Source organism: Hakea prostrata, chromosome 1 (assembly GCF_041222555.1).
Source record: "Hakea prostrata isolate BN-2017 chromosome 1, UWA_Hpros_2, whole genome shotgun sequence".
Lineage (NCBI taxonomy): Eukaryota > Viridiplantae > Streptophyta > Magnoliopsida > Proteales > Proteaceae > Hakea > Hakea prostrata.
In genome coordinates, this window is record NC_142600.1 from 57,497,383 (window position 1) to 57,523,247 (window position 25,865).

General features: G+C 41.8%; 1 protein-coding gene across 1 annotated transcript; it reads right to left on the reverse strand.

Moving 5' to 3' along the window:
- Positions 1-23,554: 23,554 nt before the first annotated feature.
- Positions 23,555-25,087, reverse strand: LOC149029181 (uncharacterized). Its single transcript, XM_089142504.1, has 2 exons — positions 24,164-25,087; positions 23,555-23,770 (listed from the first exon to the last, which is right to left on the reverse strand). Exons 1-2 carry the CDS (start codon positions 25,085-25,087, stop codon positions 23,555-23,557), a joined length of 1,140 nt encoding a protein of 379 aa, XP_088998630.1.
- Positions 25,088-25,865: the final 778 nt, after the last annotated feature.

Here is a 25,865-nt window from a genome sequence, read left to right on the forward strand (position 1 = left end):
CTCCATTTGATACTTTTGAACTCCTTTCTTGATCTGCTATGCTGATGAAGGGCTCAATGCTCAGCTGCCATTGATCGAGCGGATCTCCATATATGATATGGATTACTCACTGGTCTAGAGTAAACAACATTATTGAAAGCTAACCAGATGTGCCACATCATAAGTAAGTGTTGTATGAGTTCCTCTAATGCTGAGTTGTTTCTTCTTGCTGATTTTAACCAATGAGAAATCTGATCAATAAGATTTGTGGATCAATTCCACCAACAATTTTTGAGCTTTGACCATACCTGTTTGGCAAAGTGACAATGGAGGAAGATATGATTAATAGTTGCTCTTTCTTGTGCACAAAGTGAGCAAGTATCACTAATTCTTTTTTGTAGACCCCATTTTTATTTATGTAATAAAAAAATTTATCAAGATAAAAACTATCAAGTGAGTATATTGTTATTTAATGGGGAGGTGATCCGGACTCAGTTGAAATTCTTTATTCTAATTAAATAACTATATTTTCCTCACACTTATTGTTACATCTAGAACTTCTTCGAGGGCCGGATATTGAGATGACCACCTTAAGAGCTCCCTAGCCAAGTTGGAATAGCTGAGATGCCTACACTCACAAAGAAAACAAGAACGGTCCCACCAATTTTTGGCCGGGTAACCGCCTCCGACGCCCAAGTCAGCCTAGGCAACAATAAGAGTTCTTGAGAGAGTTCTCAAGAATATAATAAATAATTGATCAAATGAATCTCGTACCTTTCTCCATGTAGGATGTGGGTTTATATAGAAGATACTTGGAGGTGGCGCTTCCTTGAGTTTCAGATCGTCAGTTGAAGAGTGAGTGGAATATCTTCGGAGTTACGGCTCCTTCTTTGTCGGACCAGATAGAGCCGTTATCCGATGACTCATCTCCCCAATTCTTGAAACGGCCTCATTGAGTAGTTATCTGTAACTAACTCTTCTGACTTGGCCATCTGCAACGTCACTCATGGACTTAGTCCAAGTGGGATTCTTAAGCTTATTCCGAACATGCTCCTTGAAGGGGTAATATGCTTCCTCCCGAGGAGGTCAATAAGCCTCCTCCCGAGGGGGTTTTCTGTACCTCTCATGAGAGAGCACTGTTCCTCCCAAGCATGCAAAAGACACATGTCCCGAGGGGTATGTGTTTTCTCCATAAGAGGATTCTGAGAATCAGAATCCTCTTAAGATGATTTCTTTACCCTGACTAGGGGTGTACGCTTGTCCCGAGGGGGGGTCCTCGGGATATATGTTCTCCACAACAGAGCCCCTCATTCCGTGTGGTTGGTTTCTCGAACGCATGGAATGTTATACTTCTTTGAAAGTCTCCTTTTTCTGGACAAACTTCAAGGCGTCGTCTTGAATGATAGCCATCATTTCTCCAAAGCCTTCTTAAAAGTTGTGGTTTGTAACTCCCAACCATTGTATTAATTCACCTTTATTGCAGCTCCTAATATGCCAACGGTTACGTCATCTCAGCCGTTGAGATACTCGATCGCCATTTGATTGACATCTTGAGTCCTCTCAATCTCAACCGTCGTGTCTGTTCATCGTCAGTCGTTGGATCGTGACCTTTCATATACCTAATATCAACCGTCGCCTTGCTTGATTTCTAACCATTGGATGTGTCTCTTCATCTCCTCCTCTTCACTATAAATAGAGGTTCAATCCTCATTTCCACTTTTTTGCTTGCAAACTCTCTCTAGGGTCTCCTTCACTGCGTTGCTAGCTTATTGCTTTCTTCAACTTGCTCTTTCAACTCTTCAACCAGTAAATCATCTCTAACTCTTCTCTTCAATTTCTTTTCCTTTGTCATTTCTGTATCATGGATAAGTTAAGAAAAGGCAAGGGATTAGCCCGAACCACCTCCCGAATGGAGGCCCCAACTACTAAAGTCTCAAATTCCGATGCATCCTCCCGAACTCAGTCTGTGCTTTATTCTAGTGAAGATGACCTCCCTGATTATTCTGACTCTCATATTGTGAGAGCAGCGGCCAACTTAGCTAGGGATGACCCTCTTGACCAAGAACCCCTATGCTCTGACTTAAGGCCTGACTTAGTCAATTTTGAGCCTTCTGTGGATTCTTTTCCCGAGCAAGAAGTTGATAGCGTTAGTCAAATTCTTCCTGCTCAATTTCGAGTTGTTAGTCAGAGGCATTCTTCTCCTTGTCCACCCGTTTCTCATCCTCAAGATTCCCGGAATCATTGGCCACCGTTTCTCCATACTGAGTTGCTTTCTGAAGAGGCAACTCTTGAGGAAAGGAGTAAGCCAAAAACCCCGTCTCACATTGATTATGACCTTAAGCTCTCGGGTCCTGAATTCTATCCCGGTGATCTTAAATAACTCCATCTTAAGCGTTTGAGAGATTTCTGTGAGATTCCCAAGGATTATTCCTTCCTGCTCCCGTCTTCGTCCAGTCGGGTTGGAGAGCCCCCTGAAGGGGCCTTTTCCCTCTATTATGATGCCTTCTTATCCGGCCTTATCCTAACCATGACCCGGCCCGGATTTTATACTGTTGCAGGTCCGAAGACCCGAAGTGGTGGTAGAAGAGACCTGTGGACCCTCTTAGTTGATGATTTGATGCTTGATACAGAGCCTATGGACATTGACAATGTTGCCCCTTACTTGAGCGCATTGTCAGTGTTGAGTGAAAATCTGCGCATCGATGAAGATTGAATTAGTTGAAGCACTTATTGGAACCCCGTGATCAATCCGAAGGTATTTCCTGAAACTAGACTTGTTGATTGACTTGTAGGACAAAACCCCGCTCGATTTGACCCTGTATAGCCTTTCAAATCCACTCCTGAAGTTGCTGTCATGTCTTGGTCGACTGACAGTTGGCCAGCCAGTCGACCAACAGTAATGGAATTCGAATCTTCACAAAATCACTTCCCATTTTGCCCCCACCTTTTTGGAACTCGTGAATGAGGACCTAAACTAATCATTGGCACACCAGAGCTCGAGGTTGGACACTCTCTTGGGCTTTTTCTTGATGTTTGGGAAGATCTTTGACTCCAATCATTAGTATTATACATTAACCATCAACTCAAGGTATGATTCCTTCTATTCTTCTTCTAATCTATTATTTTTCTATCAATTTATGATCTTGAGACCATGGTTGAAGTGCTGCAACCTTGCAAACACTTAACCATGAGTTTTCCCCTTTCAATTCCATGATCATCCCCCCACTCATGCTATGTTATGATTCCATTAAGATTACTTACACTTCATTACTTTGATTCTTTTCCCCTCAACCTATTCTTGATTCAAAATTGATATGTAGATGCATGTTAAGCCTAGCTTATTATGAAGTTATGATTCTAACTTGATTCTTAACATTCACTTGATTGATTCCCATCATTCTTTACAATTTCAATCAATTCCAATTTGATTCTTGATAATTAATATATAGAACATAAGATTTTGAATTGGGCATTTTTGAATGGACCGTTGGATCATCATGAAAATTAGTGTGTAGTATCCTCTTACTGTTATAAACATGCGCTTCAAATTTCATGTCGATCAGAGCACCGGAAGGTCAGTTTTGGATCAAGTTTCCATTTCAGCCCAATGGTTAACAAGTCTTGGTCGACTGCTTGGTCGACTGACAGTCGACCAAGCCAGTCAACCAAGAGATGGTAACACCCCTGTACTCAGCCGAATTGATTTGTTTGACCTCCGATTCGATTGTTTTCTTCTTTGATGTTACTTGTGTGTTGTCTAGGGTACCAACACTGATTTTTGGGACCATTCTTGGTGATCATTGAATTTATTTACAACTCGATTAAGGTAAGGACGGTCGTTAACTCAAGTATGTTAATTATATCAACATGCCTATATTTTCAGAACTTAATGGTTTTGTTCCTATGTGTATTCCTTTACCATACATGACTATTATATGCTTTCTTATCAGTAGTAGAATGTTACATATCATTTAGAATATCATGTTCAATTATACTTTATGATTTTATATATGATCAATCATGTTATGATATGCCTTGTTTATATGATGAATCATTGATTAAGTATGATATGATGAGATTGAGCTTGTGATTGACTACATATGACTTGGGATTGGGAGGTGTCCTTCTGACACTTCTGTCCTTGAACATCGGAGGGAGTAGTATGGGATATTCTCTGAAGGTGTCCATCGACGCTTTCTCGGGTTGTTGGATGACATGCATAGGATTATCTAGGTGTATGGTTAGGATTATCCTTGTTGTATCAGACCTAAATCGGAAGGGTATTGAGATCGACGACCCGTGGTAGAGTATGGTTGATGGGCGCTCAAGACCGGTATCCACTCCATGAGAGGACTTAAACCATACTGCTGATACCCGAAAGGGGCCATTTATTGGTAGGGTTGCAAATGGATAGACCTGGGTTCACGGGCGCTTAAGACCGGTAACCAACCCATGAGAGGACATGAGAGCTTCCCGTTTACCATTTGTGGATGACCAATAGGGTTGATGAGTCCGTAGTTCGAGTTGGTCGGTGCCATAGGATACGCTGACTCTAGTGTGAAGGATACGGAACCGAGTTGGTCGGTGCCATAGGAAAAGTATCCGGATCTCACATGATACGACTGAGTAGATGACTTGCATTGGGCTAGGCTTCACCACGACAGGCGCAAATACTTATACCAATGGTGATGTGAGAGAGTGGTGACTAAATCCCCAACCATGGTTTGATGAGGACCTTACCAATTAACACGGCAGACCCAAGATATCTTATGATTGAGGGGGAGTGACAGACGACCCAAAGAAGTATGGTGCTATGGCTTAAAGCATGTCTAACTTACTTAGGGTTAGAATCATATATCATCATTGTCTCATATCATATTGCATCATATTGTGACTTGTATCGAATGAATTGTGTATTATGAAACGACTTGCCTTGCTGAGTTCTTTTGAACTCATTCCTTTTGTGCAATTTGTTAGATTATCCTACAGGTATAGAAGACTCTGATGGCGCATCCTACGACCCGAGCTATGATCCCGCATACTACCCTTCGGGTGATGGCTATGTTGAGAGTCAGGATTGCTGTGCTGAGGAGGATTATGGTTCGTACCAAGGTTAGCCCCACCTTAGTGAGGGAGCGGCCACGTTGGGTTCACTTCATCCACACTTATGAAGAAGTAATCATTAGGATTGAAGAAACCTTTGTGTAAGCCCCATTTCCCTGGATGATTGTAATCATTTGGATATTTTCCCCCTAACTCTTATGGATTTACTCTTAACACTGTTTGTAATTAAGTTGGATTAACCACTGTTCTACTATGATTGAAGGAGTGACTTCTGATCACTCTTTCCCCTTGAGAGCACTTTTATGAGAAGTTGACACTTGAAATTTCCGCACTCTGATTAATTATCTTTTCTTATTCATTTGATCTATTTATTGCTTACTTTACAAATTGATTATATTGTTCATGATTATGTAATCGTGTATGTGGGAGGCATGGCCGCTCGATCTGGATCTTCGGGTTGTGGATCACATCTCGGGTATGCCAGATAGGATACCGGCTAGGTGGATGTGACAGGAGGTCTTCATCTTCCCGTACAAAAAATTATTGAAGACCTTCTTAAGCATTATGGAATTTCTCCTTCCAACATAATCCCAAACAGTTGGAGAAATGTTACCTGTTTTGTTGGTTTCTGTTATAATGTTGGGGTCAAACCAACTTTCCCCCTTCTTCATCGTTTCTTTGAAGTTAAGAGTCAGTCAAAGGGGGGTTGGCTCTCTCTTCATTGTCGGGCTACTGACGCGGTAGATTGGTCAGGCAACATCATTTTACCAGGGTCTATGCCAACGTCTACCAAGGGGTGGAGACATCACTTTCTTTTCTGCAAGCCCCCAGTCCCACCGCCTTTCCCGACTGTGTTTGTAAAGAAAACAAACTCAGATCTTGAAGATCCCAATAATCTTGTTGAGTTGTCCGCCGCCGAAGAAGCGGCTTTAGAAAAGATTATCAAGGTTGAAGGAGATTCAGCCGCAGTTCATGGATACTCGCATAAGTATCCTTCAATTCTTCAGTTGTGGGGTTTCTCTCCGGGTGAGCCCCTTATTCTTTGACGCTCTTCAATTTTGTGGATTTTCTTATCTTGTTTCTTCTAATGTTCTTCGTTTGTTGTCTCAGTGGCCAACAAGTTAGATATCGACGCTCTTCGTGCCCTTGCAAGTGGGAATACCAAAGAAGCCTTCGCCCGCAAGCCAGCGAAGAAGAGTGCTGTCAAGGAGACCGGTCCTGTTATTCAGGCCCTCAGTGCTCACGACTCATCAAAACCCTTTGGCCACTTAAAGAAAAATTCGAGGAAAAGTTCCTCTGCCGAGGGTCCTCTAGAGATTGGAGTCCCTCAAGCCTTCCCGTCCAGTCGCTCAGGCAGACCAGATAAGAGACCGAGAGGTGCCGAAGATACTCCCGAGGAGCTTGACAAAGCTTCTCCTATGTTTGTTCAGGGGTGGAATTTGACTTTTGAGGATACCGTTCTCGGGGACCCTAATGCTGCCAGTGTAAAACCCAGCCCTAACCTTGACCCGGAAACCTTGTTATTTGTAGGTTCAGTGACCCGAAGTAAAGTAAGAAGTCAGCTTTGGGCCATCCCAGTGGAGGACTTGGTGTCTGGCTTTGAATCCATGGGAGTTGATGATGAAGTTCTATTTATGGAAACTGAATCTTGATGAAGATCGGATTAGTTGATGGACTTGGAGTGCTCTCTATCATGGTTTGAAGGCATTTCTACCTACTAGGTAAGTCACTTGTTATGTGTGCAAAACCCCTTTAGGATTGGATTTGATCTGGGTCTTCAATTCCCTGTTTTGGAATTACTGTCAGCATTGGTCGACTGATTGGTCGACTGGACCAGTCGACCAATCCACTCGACCAATGAGTGCTATCTTTGGCAATTAGGTCTTGCTTGCTCTATTTAAGTCCAATCTCGAGTCTACTTCGTATTTGCTGCCTCCAAACTCTTTGGAACGAACCAAAGACCTCTGCAAGTCATCTCCCTTGCATCCTTGGTGATTTTCTTGACGGATCTTCGTCAAAACTCTTCCTTTTGCATCAAAGGTATGTCTACACTCTCTTCTTCTCCTCCATCTCTGTTTTTCTTTCCTTTTTGAGTTGAGACAGTAGAGGAGATGCTGCATTCTCTGTTGCAAACATCTCTGGACTTGTCTCTCATGATCATCCTAAGGATTAATGGCTAGAACAATGATCTTAACCATGATCATTGCAAGCTTTTGAAGGAATCATGATCAAATCATGATCTAGTCTCTGTTTAACTTCTGATTTGAATTCTGATCTCCTTGGATCTTCTATATTGATCATGTTAGTAGTCAATTGTTGTGTTATCTTTTCATGATCCATGATCTATCAATCTCTAGTTGTTCCTCTTCTACCATACCATGTTTTCTTCATGAATCATGATAGTTACATATATGGTAGGTTTTGTTTCCTTATTTAGATTTATGCTTTTAAGCCTAATTCCTTGAAGATCTAAGTATGCTTTTCATGATACCTTTACCTGAAGCAATGATCCATTCTTCTATTGTTCTTGTCTTTGATTTCTATCTTGGATTCTTCAAGATCCATGGTTGATCTAATTATGGTAACTTTTTGTTTCCTAATTTGGATCTTGATGGCTTGATTTGATTAGTGTTTTGAAGTCCCCTTCATGTTAGAATACTACTGATGTAGTTTACCCCTTGATTAGTACCCTTTTGAACCACCAAATTCGGATTCTTTATCTTAAAACTCTGTTTTTTTAGGCTACTGTCTGCATTGGTCGATTGGACCAGTCGACCAATCCACTCGACCAATGAGTACAACAACTCCAGAATTGGTCTGTTGTGGATGTTTTGGTATCTTTTCTGTTAGGGATCTTTCCTAATATGTTGTATACACTTGTTTAGGACCTCCTTCTCAAGTTTGTCAAGATCTTACTTGATTTCTTAGGATTCCTTTGCGAGTTATAAAAGGTAAGGATGGTTATTTCCTTAATTACATAGATAGCATGAATCTAGTTTCTATATTTGAATATCATTGATTTGTTTCCTTAATTAGATTCTTACAATGATATACTACTGTTGCATAATCTTGATTACAGTAGCATTACTTGTTTATGTTAATTGATTCATGTATGATTTACTTACCAGTTATATACAAGTTAATTGTAATTATTGATTTCTTTCCATATATGAAGTTACCATATATGTGATGTTATGAATTGATGCTTGTGTATGCTTAAGTGTGGTTTGGAAAGGAGAGGTGTCCTTTTGACACTTCTGTCCTTGGACAACTACGGGAATATTATGGGATGTTTCCGGAGATGCCCTCTGGACACCTTCCTAAACTGTTGGATGACATACCTAGGGCTGTCTAGTAGTGTTTGGCTAGGATGTCCCGTTATGTCAGACCCTAATCGGAGGGGTATTGAGACCGAACGACCCGTGGTAGCAATGGGGATTCATGGGCGCTCAAGACCGGTAACCAACCCGTGAGAGGACAGGAATCACATTGTCGGGGCCATTTATTGGTAGGGTTGCATATGGTTAGACTTGGGCTCACGGGCGCTCAAGACCGGTAACCAACCCGTGAGGGGACGTGAGAGCTTCCCGTTTACCATATGTGGATGATCAATAGGGTTGATGAGTCCGTAGTCAGGGACTATGAGGACTCTAGTGTGAAGGATACCGGAAAGGATCGTCAGGGACGAGGAATGGACGTATCTGGATCTGACTTGATGTAACTAAGTAGAAGACTTGCATTTGGCTAGGTTTTACCCTGACATGCGCCGGTACTTAGACCAATGGTGATGTGAGAGAGTGGTGACCTATACCCCCAGCCATGGAATGTCCCGAGGGATGCCGGACCCATTACCAACTGATGATGAGTGATTGAGACCTTCCTAAAGAAGTACGGTGCTATGACTTAAAGCATGTCTGCCAATAGAGACCAGCATATGTAGAGTTAGATTCATTCATTCATTGCTTGTCTCATACCATATTGCATTCATGTTTGTTCTGAAATCCTGCCATTTATGTTATTATGGATTTAACTGCCTTACTGAGTTTCTTTGAAACTCATTCCTTTATTGTACAATGTTTGTTAGACTATTCTGCGCAGTCTTGAATATTATGACGGTCCCTATGAAGAAGCGCAAGGCGAAGAGGCATATCTCCAAGAAGGTGATTGCGGTTACAACAATTACACTGAAGATCCTGCGAGTGGTTATGCTCCGTACGATGCTTAGTCCGACCATTGAGTGGAAGCGCCCTTGTGCCGTTTATGAGATTTATACTTATAGGGATGTTGTCTATAAAGTGGAGAACAATTTAGTTACCCATTGTACTTGCTACTGGGATTATATTTTGTCTAGTTTATTCTCTTTTAGAGCTACTTTTCCGCTGGTTGTAGAGTGGGATTTTGCCTCACTTTACTTATCTGTTTTGACACACGGATTATATCTAGTACTCTGATTTATATATGATTCATTCTTTCCTTATCGGATCTATGGTTTATCTTCCGCACTTTTATTGTTATTGTTCATGATTATGTTATTGTTTATGTGGGAGGTTGATTACTCGATACCTGATCTTCGGGCGGTGGATCACACTCTCGGGTATGCCAGATAGGGTACCGGCTGGGAGGATGTGACAGCCAGAACTTGGCTTCTTGAAGGGATGATCCCATCTGATCCTCAGCACCTGAGAAGTCTTCCGGATGACAAGTTTTATGGGAATGCCTACAGGTAATTCTCTTTCCGTAGTTATTTGCAGCTCTTAAAGTAACTTCTGTAATCTGGTATTCCAAATCTTCTTCAGGTATTTCTTAGGAGGGGCGCATTACATGGGGGAATGCATGATTCGCTCAGAGCATCTCACCGAGCAGCTTCAGGAGGTTGAGAAGGCTCATGAACGGTCTGCTATGGAGCTTTCTGAGTCGATTAAAAAGGTTGAGTCTTTGAAGAAGCGGGATGAAGAAAAGAGTATGAGACTGAAGGAGATGTCCAAGAGCAAGTCAACCCTTAAAGAAGAGCTTTCTTAGACCAAGCGAGACTTGGAAGAGGCCCTTAAAGATAAGGAAGAACTCGCATGCGAGACAGCTGAAATGAAGTCTATTGCCTTTCAGCTTCGTTCTGAGGTTCGTGCAAGGAAACTTCTCGTCAGTGCCGACGAGGTCCCTGAAGTCGTCCAGAAGGAAATTATCACTTCTTACCTTTGCACCCCTCAGTTCAAGAAACTCTAGACTGCTCTTTCTGTCTTCACCTATTGTCTCGGCCTTGACGATGCCTTCTCTTTAGTTCTTCAACAGGTTGATATTCCAAATCCCAAGGAATTAGCTTGGAAGTTGGCCGGGAAAGTGTATGAGAAACTTGAAAAGGCTATTCCTGAAGGCATTGAGTGCAAAGAGCCGTATAGTCCTCCCGATCCTCTTCTTTACATTGATGAAGATGAAGCAAACACTGGAGATAGCCATGCACAAGAGGTTCTTGGAGACGACGAGCCTGGGGACAACGTGCTTCCTGAAGGAGAAGGTCCCTCCAAGAGTTGAATGTGAAAGAAAACTTATCTTTATTTTTTATCTCTGCTTCTGAGAGATTTGAACACTTGAACTTTGGTTTCTGTAATATCGGTCCTTGCGGCCAAATATTTTGAACTTGTAATATTTGAAACTTGTTTGAAACTTGCTTTTTGTAATATTTTGCAGAAAATTAGCTTGTAATCATCTGCGTATTACTGAGGCATTATGCTTTTTTTTCTTGCGGAGAGCACCCACGAGTTACTCCCCTAGCGGAATGTCTTAGAGGTAATTGAGATCTTTCCAGAGGGTCTACCCGAATGAGGTCCCGAGTGTGAGGCCTTAGAATAGTCTCTTGAGTCTTCTCTTAGAAGGAAATGCCTAGATTTTCTCCCGACGTCTACCCGAGTGCTGTCCCGAGACGAATGCCTTGGAGATAACTTTATCTTATGAAACCCTTTTGTGGGCTTTCATAAGAGGTGGAGAAATTCTCCCGAGTGGCTACCCGAGTGTGACGCCTTTGAGAAATCTTATCTTATAAGAGCCTTCCTTGGGCTTCATAAGAAGATAGAGTTTTCTCCTGAGAGGCTACCCAAGTTGTTCCCCGAGTGTGATGCTTCTGAGAAATCTTATCTTATGAGAGCCTTCCTTGGGCTTCATAAGAAGATAGAGTTTTCTCCCAAGAGGCTACCCGAGTTGTTCCCCGAGTGTGACGCTTTTGAGAAATTTCTACCTTTTGTGGATCCTTTGTTAGGTTTCTTTGAAGAGCGCTCTTGGGTTCACAAACTTATTATAAGTTAGGAACTCTCTCGGGCTCTTTCTTGCTTCGAAGGGCGCTCCTGGGTTCTTAAACTTGTTAAGAACTCTCTTGGGCTCTTCTTAAGAACGCTCTCGGGTTCTTGAACTTGTCAAGAACTCTCTTGGGTTCTTTTTTGCTTTGAAGGGCGCTCCTGGGTCCTTAAACTTGTTAAGAACTCTCTTGGGCTCTTCTTAAGAACGCTCTTGGGTTCTTGAACTTGTCAAAAACTCTCTTGGGTTCTTTTTTGCTTTGAAGGGCGCTCCTGGGTTCTTAAACTTGTTAAGAACTCTCTTGGGCTCTTCTTAAGAATGCTCTCGGGTTCTTGAACTTGTCAAGAACTCTCTTGGGTTCTTTTTTGCTTTGAAGGGCGCTCATGGGTTCTTAAACTTGTTAAGAACTCTCTCGGGTTCTTGAACTTGTCAAGAACTCTCTTGGGTTCTTTTTTGCTTTGAAGGGTGCTCCTGGGTTCTTAAACTTGTTAAGAACTCTCTTGGGCTCTTCTTAAGAACGCTCTCGGGTTCTTGAACTTGTCAAGAACTCTCTTGGGTTCTTTTTTGATTTGAAGAAATACTTGTGCATTCTTCACTATAACTTTCTTCTTGAGAAAAAGGATATAAAAAATGTAGACGTAGATTTTATTGAAAATCAAATGGTCTTTCGACTTGTTTGCAAGTGCTACACATCTTGACTAATTCTACTAATAGAATTTCCGAAGATTCATGGAATTCCAAGTTCGGTCTATCGTCTTGCCTATGGCTAAGCTTTTTAGTTTGTAAGTCCCTGGTTTTGTCTCGTGCTCAACGAGATATGGCCCTTCCCATGTAGGTGAGAGCTTGCCTTGGTTTCTTGGGTTTGATGTCGCAACTTTGCGGAGCACTAAGTCACCCGCATGATGTCTTCTATTTTTTACCCAAGCATTGAAGTATCCAGCTATTCAGTTCTGATATCTTTGATTGGTATTCTGACATGCTCCGCACTTCGTCTATTAGATCAAGATTGCTCTTCAAACCTTCTTCGTTTGCTTCTTCATTAAAGTCTGTGTATCTCTTTGATTCTGCTAATACCTCCACCAGGACAAGTTCTTCTGTGCCGTAGGCTAGCCGAAAAGGTGTTTCTCCCATAGGAGTTCTGGCCGTGGTGCGATAGGACCAAAGTACGCTTGGTAGTTCTTCTACCCACTTGGCCCGACTTGTCTCCAAACGCTTCTTTATTCCATCCAAAAGTGTTCGATTGGTTATCTCAACTTGCCCATTGCTCTGCGGATACGCCACAAATGACGTTCTATGCTCGATATGATATCTTTCACAAAAATTCTTGAAGCCGGCTCCGACAAATTGTTTTCCATTGTTGGTCACAAGGATCTTTGGAATTCCGAATCTATAGATTATCCTTTCTTGAAAGAACTTCTGCATTTGTTTCTCAGTAATGGATGAGAGAGGTTCGGCTTCCACCCACTTAGTGAAATAATCGATTGCCACGATTAAATATTCTTTACTGTTGGTGGCCTTAGGAAGCTTTCCCACCAGATCCCTTCCCCACATGGCGAAAGGGATCAGACTGGAGACAGATGTAAGAGGGACAGCTGGAGTTTTCGGAACAGATGCATGAAGTTGACATTGCTTGCATTTTCTGACATAATCCATGGCGTCTTTTTGAATAGTCGGCCAATAAAGGCCTTGGCGTATTATTTTGTGGGCCAAAGCCTAACCTCCCATATGCACTCCGCATATTCCTTCGTGTACTTCGGCTAAGGCATATTGAGCTCGAGAAGGGCCAACACACCTTAGGAGAGGTTGTGTGACCGATCTTTTATAAAGTTGATCTTCTATGATGGTGAACTTCACGGCTTGATTTTTAATTGCCATAGCCTCCTTGACGTCTTCTAGAAGGATATCATTCTTCAAATATGTTATAATTGGGTTCATCCAACTAGGCTCTTCTTCAATATCCATCGCCTCGGCTTCCCGAATGCTAGGAATTTCCAACTGTTCAATATAAACGGTTGAGCTTAAGGTTGAGTACTTGGATAAAGCCAGCTTGGATAACTCGTCTGCTACTTCATTTTCCTTTCTTGGAATTTGCTTTATTTCAAGATGATCGAAATAATGGCGACATTCATCAATTTTGGCCAAGTAATTTGCCATTCTCGTTTCTTTTGCCTCATACACGCCGCGAACTTGATTTACTATTAACTGAGAGTCGCTTCGGACTTCCAATTCTTGTACTCTTAGGGCTTGGGCAAGTCTTAGTCCTACTAGAAGGGCTTCGTACTCGACCTCATTGTTGGAGGCTTTGAAGTTGAATCTTAAAGCATAATGAATAGTGAATCCATCCGGGCTGATTAGCATTAGCCCAGCTCCACTCCCCGAAGAGTTGCTCGAGCCGTCAACATACAAAGTCCAAAACTCCCGACCGGGTGGATTTTCTACTCCCAAAGTGGACATGATATTCTCAAGAACAAAGTTGGCCAATACTTTTCCTTTTATAGCTGGACGAGTTCTGTACTCGATTTGGTATTCGCTTAACTCAATAGCCCATGTCACCATTCTTCCTACTAAGTCTTGTTTCTGTAGTATCTTCTTCAGCGGGAAGTTGGTCAAGACTACAATTGGATGTGCTTGGAAGTATGGCTTGAGTTTCCGAGATGCGATTACAAGAGCTAAAGCTTGTTTGTCCACATCCGGATATCGTGTCTCGGCATCCACAAGAACATGACTTATGAAATAAATAGGGTTTTGTGAGGTACCTTCTTCTTTTACTAACACCGCACTTACTGCTGCTGGAGAAATGGCTAAGCATGTGAATAGTTGCTCTCCCATTGAAGGTCGAGCTAAGACAGGTGGTGACCCGAGTTTCTCCTTCAACTTCTCAAACGCTTTCTGACATTCATCGGTCCAGAGGGTGTCCTTTGCCTTCCTGAGGTCCTTAAGAGCCTTGAAGAAAGGCAAACATTTTTCACCCGATCTTGAAATGAATCTGTTTAAGGCAGCTACTCTTCCTGTTAGGCATTGAATATCCCTAACCGTCTTCGGTGACTCCATCTCGAGCAAGGCTTTGATTTTTTTCGGGTTGGCCTCAATTCCTCGTTGGGATACCATAAATCCAAGGAATTTTCCGGAAGAAACTCCAAACGCACACTTTTCCCGATTTAGCCTCATCTGATATGTTCTTAAAGTATCAAAGACTTCTTCAAGATCTTCCAAATGACTTCTTCGGACAATACTCTTAATGAGCATATCATCCACTTATACTTCCATATTTCTTCCAATTTGGTCCTTGAAGACCTAATTTACTATTCTTTGGTAAGTGGCCCCAGCGTTCTTCAACCCGAAGGGCATTACTTTATAGAAATAACTTTCTCGATCCGTCATGAAAGCCGTATCCTTCTCGTCCTTGGGATTCATCATTATCTGATTATATCTTGAATAAGCGTCCATGAAGCTCAATACTTCATGTCCTGCTATGGCGTCGATCAAGAGGTCAATCCGGGGAAGTGGATAGCAATCCTTTGGGCATGCTTTGTTCAAGTCTGTGTAATCTGTACACATTCTCCATTAGCTGTTGGCTTTCTTCACCATTACTACATTTGCCAACCAAGTTGGGCACTCTATTGGTTTGATGAAACCCGATTGCTCTAGCTTCTCCACTTCGGTTCTGATGGCAGCATGTTTCTCGAGCGAGAAATTCCTTCTTTTTTGTATCATGGGAATTACATCTTCCCTAATCCATAAACCGTGTTTTGCAATTCTTCGATCAATTCCTGGCATGTCTTCGGCTGACCATGCGAATACATCAAGATTGTTCTAGAGAAACTCGATCAGTTCTTCCTTGAATTCTGTAGGCTATTCTGAACCGATCATGGTTCCTCTCTCGGAAAATCCGGATGAAGTTGAATTCGTTCAAGCTTCTCGACAGGTTCGGCTCTCTGCATAGCTTCTTCATCTCGGTCATCCGAACTTCAATACTCATTGTATTGCCCGATCTCTTGGTTCTTCTTACTTTCTTGAGATAATTCACATAGAATTGTCTTGAGAGTCACTAATCAAAAGGGCACTCCCCGACTCCTGCTGTTGTTGGAAACTTCAACTTCATATGTGTTGGAGAAACCACAACCCCTAAGGCGTTAAGAGTTGGTCTCCCGAGCAAGACATTGTAAGCTGAGAGGTCCTGAACTACCATGAAGGTTGATTGGACGACAACATCCCGAGGAGGTGTCCCGATCCTTAGATCCAATTGAATGGTTCCTTCGGATATGGCAGACAACCCGGCGAATCCGTACAGATGTGTCCCACATGGGGTCATCATCTCATCTTCAAATTTCAACTTCTTAAATGCTTCATAGGATAGCAAGTCGGCGGAAGACCCCGTGTCCACAAGAACTCGGTGAACTTCCCAATTTGCTAGTTTCACTTTTATAACTATAGCATCGTCATGAGAAGAAGTTATGCCCTTGATATCTTCATCCGTGAAGGTTATTGGATCTGGACATAAGTCGTTTCTTCGTTTTCTTGGTAACTGCATCGATCCAACGAACCGTGCTTTTTGCTTCGCCTTCTTAATGGATTCTTTGGTCGGACTTCCCAAAACAATATAAATGGGAGAAAATTCCCGATGGTCGGGTTTCTTCTCGGGATTCTTATCTGCCCTCTCGGGACTTTTGGATCTAAGTCTTTTTGTTGATCTAGGTGGGGACTTCTCTCGATCTTGTCGCTTCTTCTGAAGATACTTTTCAAGATGCCCTCCTTGGATGAGTTTCTCGATCTCAATCTTAAGATTTCTGCATTCATCAGTATGGTGGCCGTAGTCCTTGTGAAAATGGCAATACTTTGTCATATTCCTATCTTCGGGTCGGGCTCTTATCTTGCCCGGCCACTTCAAGTTCTCTTAATCTCTAATCTGTAATAGTATTTATGACCTCTTAGTATTAAGAGGTGTAAAGTCCCCATTGGCGAGTCTTTCTTTCCAACCTCCCTTTTTGTCATCTTTTGCCCGAGCGTTTGAATTATGACCTTTTTCTCCATAATTCTTCTTTTCCTTGACCCCTCTGGTGGACTCTTCTCGGGCTTCGATAACTTCTGCAACTGTTGCTTGCTTTTGGCATTTCTTAAGTAGAGCTCCATAACTCTTTGGCTTATCTTGAAGCAATACTTCCAGCAAACGTCTTTGGGTTATTCCACTCCATAGTGCATTGTATGCCACCGTATCATCCAACTCTTTTACCTCGATAGCCACTTTATCGAATCTTAGAAGATAGTCTCTAACAGACTCATTCGGCTTTTGACTAATGGCAAAGAGGCTATCTACTGTCTTCTTACTCCCGATGCAACTTCGGAATCGGGCAATGAATTTTCTCCCGAGTTCCCTGAAGTTTCGGATGGATCTTGGTCGTAGGCTAGAAAACCATTTTATCGCTGGGCCTTTGAGAGATGCCGGGAAGGTTCGGCATAATAACTCATCCTCTTGGCCAATAACAGCCATGACATATTTGAAATAACTAATATGTTCACGAGGATTTGATTTACCTTCATATGGAGTGAATGTCGGCATGATGAAGTTAGGTGGAAGAGGTGCTCTCATGACTTCTTCTGAGGAAGGTTCTCTGTCCACCACGTCATAGTCTTCGTCAAGGTCCCGATCGTCAAGCCTTCTTTCCATGGCATCTAATCTTCTCCCGAGACCATGCGCCTCTTGATGTTCTTGCGGAGACTAAACACTTCCAAGATCAGAATATTGGGAAGTAGGTCCATGAGAAGATCCATACTGACTAACCGATCCTCTTGGGTCATTAGATCTGGAATGGCCTCTTCCGTGGCTTTTGCCTTCTTGTTCCCAAACTCTTTCATTTCGGCGTTCTCTCCTTGGTAAATCTTGAGTTTGCCTGAGCCTAGCCAAACGATTGAACACACTCCCCCTCGTCTGATCTCCTCGGGGAAGTGGTTCTTCGATATGAACTCCTTGAGATCTTTCTCCAACTTGTTCGGCTGTTCGTCTTGGTATTCTGGGATTTCGCCTTTCTTCGTTCACCGGGCGTTGCCTATCCCGAGTTTGTCCGACAGCTTCACGCCTTCGTCCTTCTTGCGAATTTCTAGGGGGTCCGGATGGTACCCCGACTTGATGGACTAAGCCTCGAACAACTCCTTGGAGTTCCAACATTTGTTGTTGGACTTCTCTTTGCATATTTTGCAAATCGGCCACTGTCACTGGAATCGGAGGTTGATTCCAACCTCCTTCTCCAAACGGAGTCGGAATGGTTAATGGGGGATTTTCTGGAATCCCATCTTGAACTTCCTCTAGAATCGGAATTAGTCGATCTGGAGAAGGGAGAATTTGTTCTTCAACACGTCCGTTTTCTATCTCCCTTTCTCTCACTCGAGTGATAACTTGATGGGAACTTGTCACTTGAGGAGTGGTACATCTCGTCATGACTTTCTGTGACTATTCCCACAGACGGCGCCAATTTGTTGCGTCTAGAACTTCTAAAAGGGTCGGATACTGAGATGACCACCTTAAGAGCTCCCCAGCCAAGTTGGAATAGCTGAGATGCCTACACTCACAAAGAAAACAAGAACGGTCCGGCCAAGTTTTGGCCAAGTAACCGCCTCCGACGCCCAAGTCAGCCTAGGCAACAATAAGAGTTCTTGAGAGAGTTCTCAAGAACATAATGAATAATTGATCAGATGAATCTCGTACCTTTCTCCATGTAGGATGTGGGTTTATATAGAAGATACTTGGAGGCGGCGCTTCCTTGAGTTTCGGATCGTCAATTGAAGAGTGAGTGGAATATCTTCGGAGTTACGGCTCCTTCTTTGTCGGACCAAATAGAGCCGTTATCCGATGACTCATCTCCCCAATTCTCGGAACGGCTTCATTGAGTAGTTATCTGTAACTAACTCTTCTGACTTGGCCATCTGCAACGTCACTCTTGGACTTAGTCCAAGGGGATTCTTAAGCTTATTCCGAACATGCTCCTTGAATGGGTAATATGCTTCCTCCCGAGGAGGTCAATAAGCCTCCTCCCGAGGGGGTTTTCTGTACCTCTCATGAGAGAGCACCGTTCCTCCCGAGCATGCAGAAGACACATGTCCCGGGGGGGAGGTTTTTTTCCCAAAAGGGGTTTTTTTTCCCTTAATCTTTTAAAAAGGGATTTCTTTACCCCGACTGGAGGTGTACGCTTGTCCCGAGGGGGGGGTCCTCGGGATATACGTTCTCCAAAACACTTATGTACCTAATAATAGAGGATTGTACTTTCTTCACAATCTTATTAATAGATAAGAATTATGCTTTTTTCTCATCCTTTTGCCACATTTCTACATTTTTAAGAGGGGATTCACTACTAAGTATTGATAAAGTAGATCATAAATGCATAGAAGTGAACTTGCCTATTAAACATGGTATGAAACGATATTACCCTGCATAGAAAATTCCAACTCTTGCAAAAAATAACAAAAGAAGTTTATGAGTGCAAGGAGAACTTATAACTTTATTTGTAATTTCTGTTTTCCTTTCTTATTTATTATTTTTTTCCTCACTCAAATAGAAACCTATAAAAGGGATGAAAATGATTTTTTTTTCAAAAGTGATCTAAGCTAAATTCTCGACTGCCCCCGTATATGCAATTAATATCACAGTGCCCCCCATGCCATAATGCAATATATCAAGTTAGCCCCCATGCCATAATGAAAAAAAAACAGAAAGTATGGTTTTTAAAAAAGAATGTGTATTTACCCTCATCTTAACTAAAAAATTTTAAGTAAACATTTGCATAAATGAAGAGAATGAAATTTTCACCATAATCCATAATAGACAAAAAGTTTATTATGGATTTTGGAGGCTTTTTTATTATTTTAAATAAAAACATTTAAAATAATGAAAAAAATCTCAGAATTGAAAATGACAATTGATACGAAAAAAAGCCTTAAGTTTGCAACCCTAGGAGGGCCTTCACCCATTTTCTTCCCAGAACTGCGAGAAACCCACATCTTGGCAACCACTCCAACTTCCCCCACCAGCGACAACCACACCAGCAATCAGCTAGTTTGAATCCATGATCAATCCTGAGCAGCTACATCTTGTTCTTCACTGGTTCGCTTTCTGATCCACAAGATAAAGGCAACAGTGCGAGAAAGTGAAGACCAGAGGCACAATATAGATAGACCAATAACAGAATTTATAAAGTATACCTCGAAAGGAAAACCAGCACGAACTCGAACAGGGTGAGTTGAGGTGTACGAACAATACTTTTCCTTAAGGTATTTGAATGCCCCCTTCAGTGCAGACTGGGTTTGACCTTGACGTTCTCACCTCCAAGATACAACAACTCCTAGATATGAAGGCAGCACTCCAACAGAGTCTATTTGCAAAGGAGATATGAAGGTAATACACAGTACAGGAATGAAGAAAACAAAATGGAATTTTTCTAACTCTAGAATTCGAATTTCTGTTTTTCATCAAAAAACCGAGTGACCATTTGTTCAGAGCTTCACCTCTATTTATAGGCTCGTATGGACACCTTTAGAGAGCTACATATGTACGTAAGGTCACCTTCAGAGAGTTGTGACTGTGTGATCAGTCACCTCCCTACTGCAAAATCCAAAACTGGGTTTTCTGGATAGACACTTAATATTATTTATATAATATTATAGTGCCCCATGGCCTGGTTAGACTAGGGTCTACGGACCACTACCGCAACCACGCCCGACTCGGTCCAGCTCGGTGCATGCGCGTGATCCACACTTAGCTCTCTACCGGCATACACCCCACTTAAGAGCTATATATGTATATATATAAATCATATAATCATCCATCCGATGTGAGACTAAACACATATGGTAGTCTAAATTACCTAATATATATGCCGAATTGCCAAAACCCTCTGATTAGAATCTATACGTCCAGAAGAGTCCTATAGAGTAAGAACAAACAAGAGTCCTAAAACAAAACTAGGGAGATAGAGTTTTAATGTTTTGAAACTTATCTAAATAATATATTATATTATTATTTTATTTTAAAACAAAAATCCAATAGAAAGCGAAGTTGGCATTACATGGAATTATGGATACGAAGTGCCAGATCCAAGGTGTGTTTATCCATTACGATTAGAAAACTGTTGTAAGGATTTGCGATGGAAATTGGTGGTTGTGATGGTAATTAGTTACCGTGGCAAATAGATAAGTGTATGCTACAGTGGGGACTGTAGTAACTTACTTAACTATTTGCTACGGCTTCTATTTACTGTAGCAAATAAGTATGCATTGTTTTTCGCTACATAAATATCCTACCATCGCAAATAGTTTTTTAATTTTTTAATTTTTTTTTGCCTGAACAACATTCTCATTTTCACATCCTATCAGGTCAGATCCAGGCTAATAGCAGTTATACTAACCCCCATAGAACAAAATTCCATCGAAACTTGCGAAATTTCCACCGAAATTTCCCATTTTGGAAAATGCGAAACGAAACTCATGGGGACCGAAAAAAAGTCCTCAGTTTTGATCGAAACTATCGAAATTTTGTCGAAACTTGTTGAAACCTCGAAACCTGTCGAGTTGAACCAGTTGGTTCATGAGGAAAAAAAATTCCCAAATTTCTTGGGAAACTTGGGAAATTTCGTGGAAACATAGGAAATTTCGTGGAAACTTGGGAAATTTCATGGAAACCTGGGAAATTTCGTGGAAACTTGGGATTTTTTTCCTGTAAATTTTGTAGTTTTCCCAAATTTTAAATTTTTTGTTTATTTCATATTTCCCCAAATACCCACGACAAATACCCCCTCCATCAGGACTTTCCTATCCAAAGTGTGTATTCCCTCAGGTTGATTATCTTAAGCATATTGATGACCAGACTCATAAAGTTACATTTGTCGATTAGCTTGACAACCATAGGCATAAAATGTCATGGGATGTCTATGTTCGTTGGTTGGAAGAGAGGATATTACAGGCATAGTACTACTCAGCTCACAGGATGAACCCACTTTTGGCACTCCTCTTAACACTAAGTTGTATTTTCCTTTTATTGTCAACTATTTTGAAATTAGAAATTATATATTGAATGTTATGTGCTCAAGTAGTTAAGTTTATAATGTACTTTTTGGACAACTCTACATTGATGTTATGTACATTGAATGACATATCTACATTGATTTTTTTAGCAAAACACAACAAATGTATTCTTTATACTCTAATTAGCTTAAATACAGGATCCCACCCCAAAATACTCTCTAAAACCTGTCGAAACTTGTACAAGAAAAGTCCTCGTTTCCTCGAAATTTCCCAAGTTTCCACCTAAGTTTTCCATTTTCACCCAGTCAAAACTTGAGTTTCCCTCGAATTTTTTACCATGCTAACCCCACCTTCGAAACACATTGAACAACCAGGCAATCGATCCATCTAGAATTTTAGGCATTACATTTGACGAAGAACAAAATCATTTGTCAGTGGGCCAAGTAATTGCTAGATTTTGGGAACTTTATTATATTTCAACTTCTATGTTTTAGGATTACAGAATAAATAATAAGATGTAAATTGCATGAAATTCCACAAATCCACACTAATTTTCTCTTGGCAATCAACTACAAAAGAATACCATACAAACAATCTATCTTTTAGGATCTTCTACAACTTCACAATAGGAAGAGGTCACAGTCACTAGTCAGCAGAGGTAGCAGAGACATGGAGAATTCACCAAGACCCAGATCATGCAGGGTACAATCATGCCAATGAAAAACATGCCTCCTTCCACCTTTTCTATTCATCGTAACGCTTGAAGAAATAGCCTAGATAATCAAAATCGATCGGAGACACCTTTGCCTACACACGACATAGAGAACCATATAAGTAAGATTTGGATCACTAAAGCAATTCTTAGAGCTGAAGGAATACTGAAGATTACCTGGATCAGTGCCCATAGAGCCCAATATAAATGTGATGCTAACATGTAGGAATTTGTCTCAATGTACAATGCTTTGAGATTTTCATCAGATACCTGGTGGTCAAAAAGGTTGAGTTTATTAGAAAACCAGAGGCTGGGTGTGCTTAGAATCATGGTTAAGCTAATTGGCAGGCACCAAAAAGAAACAAAATAAATAAAGAAAAGCACACATACAAGTTATAGTCACACTCAAAGCCTGCATATTCATTGAAGTGGTTTCCAATGTCATAGCCTCTATAGCTAAATGACCCGTACTCAAAATCAATTAAGTAATGTTTATCTACAACTGGAATAATTTAGAGACAAAACCAAGAAAAAAAATTCACAAATAAACCCAGGAAAAGAATGATAATGCATGATTGACAAAGGCACCCAAAGATGAAGCGTAAGGACATTCTACCTATGGAACTTGAACCTAAAGGTCAAATTAGATTGTCATGCTGATATGGAGAAAATATGATCGAACCGGGTTCATACTTGGTTTGACCCTCGACCCCGGTCGAGACAGAGGGAATCGATTCGCTCCCAAGCGAACTGGATCCAGAAGATAGCTTACTGAGGAAGAAACTAATTCAGCTACAAGCACGCCCTAATCCAGCTTATGGATTAGGTTAATTACCCTAATGATGGCAGGCACAAATTGACGGCTGTTGCTTATCATTATCAAGGGGATAATCATCACATAACCTAAAGGTTATCTCAGGAGTCCTCTACTAGTCCAAACTAGTAGAAGTCTATCGCTCAACGGATCTAACTATTAAGATCCAACGACTACCCGAAGAAGGCTCGAGTACATCCAACGAAGGAGATTCGAAGGTACACTCTATCTAAACCTCACTTGCCTACGAGGTGAAAGGAAGAGGGAGATTCACATACACACTGGTAGACGTAAACTATCAGAGGCTTACGATCTAGATCACCTTTCCCAGTTCTTCATTCCTTAGCTCTGTGCTTCTAGCAGAGCCGTTTGTGATTAAGTTCATCAACTGACTTAGCCTTCGGAGGTGGACTCCCGACCCCAGCAGTTGGGCCACGTCTGACGCTTTCGTTTTGCAGGTCATCACGAGGAGATCTAAGGGCTGAGCAGATTTTGGACGCATCACATGCAAAGGGATAATATATGAGAGGACTCTTACCTAATGTAAACAAAGAGACAAATAAGGAAGAGTGGGAGATTGGGAGAAAGAAAAAGATAAAAACATGCTGCAAATAACTTTACATACTTCATGGTTGCATTTGGAAAAAAGGAAAAAGAACAAGTAACAAATTACCAGATTGCATTCCGATCAATGTCTAGATCTTCTCGGGATTAGCTTCGATCCCTCTTTGGGAAACCATGAAACTGAGGAACTTCCCGGAGGAAACTCCAAAGGTGCATTTTTCCGGATTTAGACGCATTTGATAAGTTCTCAAAATGTCAAAAGTTTCTTCAAGATCTGCCAAGTGTAGGGCCCGAACAAGGCTCTTTACGAGCATGTCATCAACATACACCTCCATGTTCCTCCCGATCTGGTGTTCGAATATTTTGTTAACAACCCTTTGATAAGTTGTCCCTGCGTTCTACAACCCGAATGGCATTACTCGGTAGTAGTAACAGTCCCGATTGGTCATGAAAGAAGTATGCTTTTCATCTTCCTGACTCATCATGATTTGGTTATACCCCGAGTAAGCATCCATAAAGCTAAGAACTTCATGTCCAGCGGTTTCCTCAATTAAAAGATCAATCCTAGGGAGAGGATAATAGTCCTTCGGGCAAGCTTTGTTTAGATCCGTGTAATCAGTACACATTCTCCACTTCCCATTTGCCTTTTTGACCATTATCACATTGGCCAACCAAGTCGGGCATTCGATTGGTTCAATGAAGCCTGATTTTTCAAGTTTTTCAACTTCTATTTTGATTGCCTCATGTTTTTCAATCGCAAAATTTCTCCTTCTTTGAATGACCGGGGTAGCATCTTTCTGGATCCAGAGCTTGGGTTCTGCTACCCGACTGTCTATCCCGGGCATGTCACTTGCGGACCACGCAAAGATATCAGCATTGTCGCATAAGAAATTGGTCAGTTCTTTCTTGAATTTGTCGGGTTGTTCTAATCCAATGAATGTCCCACGATCGGGAAGAGACTGGCTGAGTTGAATTCTCTCCAGTTTCTCGACTGGTTCTGCTCTTTGCATGCTTTCTTCGTCTCGATCATCATGGACTTCAATGGTCAAGGCGCTTCCCGAACTCTCTGACCTCCGTTTCTCTTTCAAGTAATTCACATAGCATTGATGGGAGGTAGATTGATCAGAACTGTATTCCCCAACCCCTGCATCGGTCGAGAAGTTGAGTTTCATGTGTCGGGGAGACACAACTGCCTCAAGTGCATTAAGCGTTGGTCGTCCCAAGATCACATTGTAAGCTGACAAGTCCTTTATGACCATGAAGTTGACTCGAACTAGTGTGTCTCGGGGTGACTTCCCGATCCGTAGATCTAGGTGGATCATTCCTTCCACTATCGCCGAAGATCTTGCAAAACCATAAAGAGGAGTTGATGAAGGGGTCAATAGATCATCAGCTATCTTGAGTCTTTTGAAAGCCTCATAAGATATTAGATCAACTGATGATCCTGTATCAATCAAGACTCGGTGAACCTCTCGATTTGCAATTTTGACTTTGATGATGATTGCATCATCGTGCGGTACTATGAATCCGCTCAGGTCCTCATCTGAGAATGTTATGGGCTCCAGGCACGCTGGATTTTGCCTCTTTCTTGGTAGATGCACAGCCCCTACGAACCATGCTTTTTGCTTTGCCTTCCTGATTGATTCCATAGTTGGGCCACCCATTATAACATAAACTGGTGACTCCTCCCGATCTACCTTCTCTTTTTTCCTTTGTCAGCTTTTTTAGCTACTTCCGTCGGGCAAGGCGATCGGGCTCTCTTTTTGGTTCGGATGAACTTTCACGAGGCTTCCCAGGTCTCCGCACATATTGGCCAAGTTTGCCTTCTTGGATCAATTTCTCGATCTCTAACTTTAAGATTCGACAACTGTCTGTGTGATGTCCATAATCTTTATGGAAGCGACAATATTTTGTCATGCCCCGATCCTCTAGAAGAGAGTGCAGTTTCCCAGGCCACTTTAAAGATTTCTTGTCCCAAATGTTCATCAAAATCTCTGATGGCTTAGCATTAAGGGGAGTGTAACTTTCCCGCCTTTGATCGCGTTTCCATCTACTCTTTGATCCTTGATTTCTATCATTCGGGGAATTCTTCTCAGTGTCCCGATCTGGTCTTCTATCTCGATCAGCTTTCACTCGAGCGCTTATCACTTCTAAACGCTAGCCTGCTTCTGGCACTTTCGCAACAATGTCCCGTACGTCTTGGGTTTGTCTGTCAAGAGGACTTCTAACAGTCTTTGGTGCGTAATTCCACTCCAGAGTGCATTGTAGGCGACTTGGTCGTCTAGATCCTCGATCTTGATGGCTACTTCATCGAATCGTTTTAGGAAATTCTGAATCGATTCATTTCGTCCTTGCCTTATGGCAAATAGACTGTCAGATGTCTTCTTGCTCCCGATCGCGCTTCTTAATCGGGCAATGAACTTTTGAGCAAGTTCCCTAAAA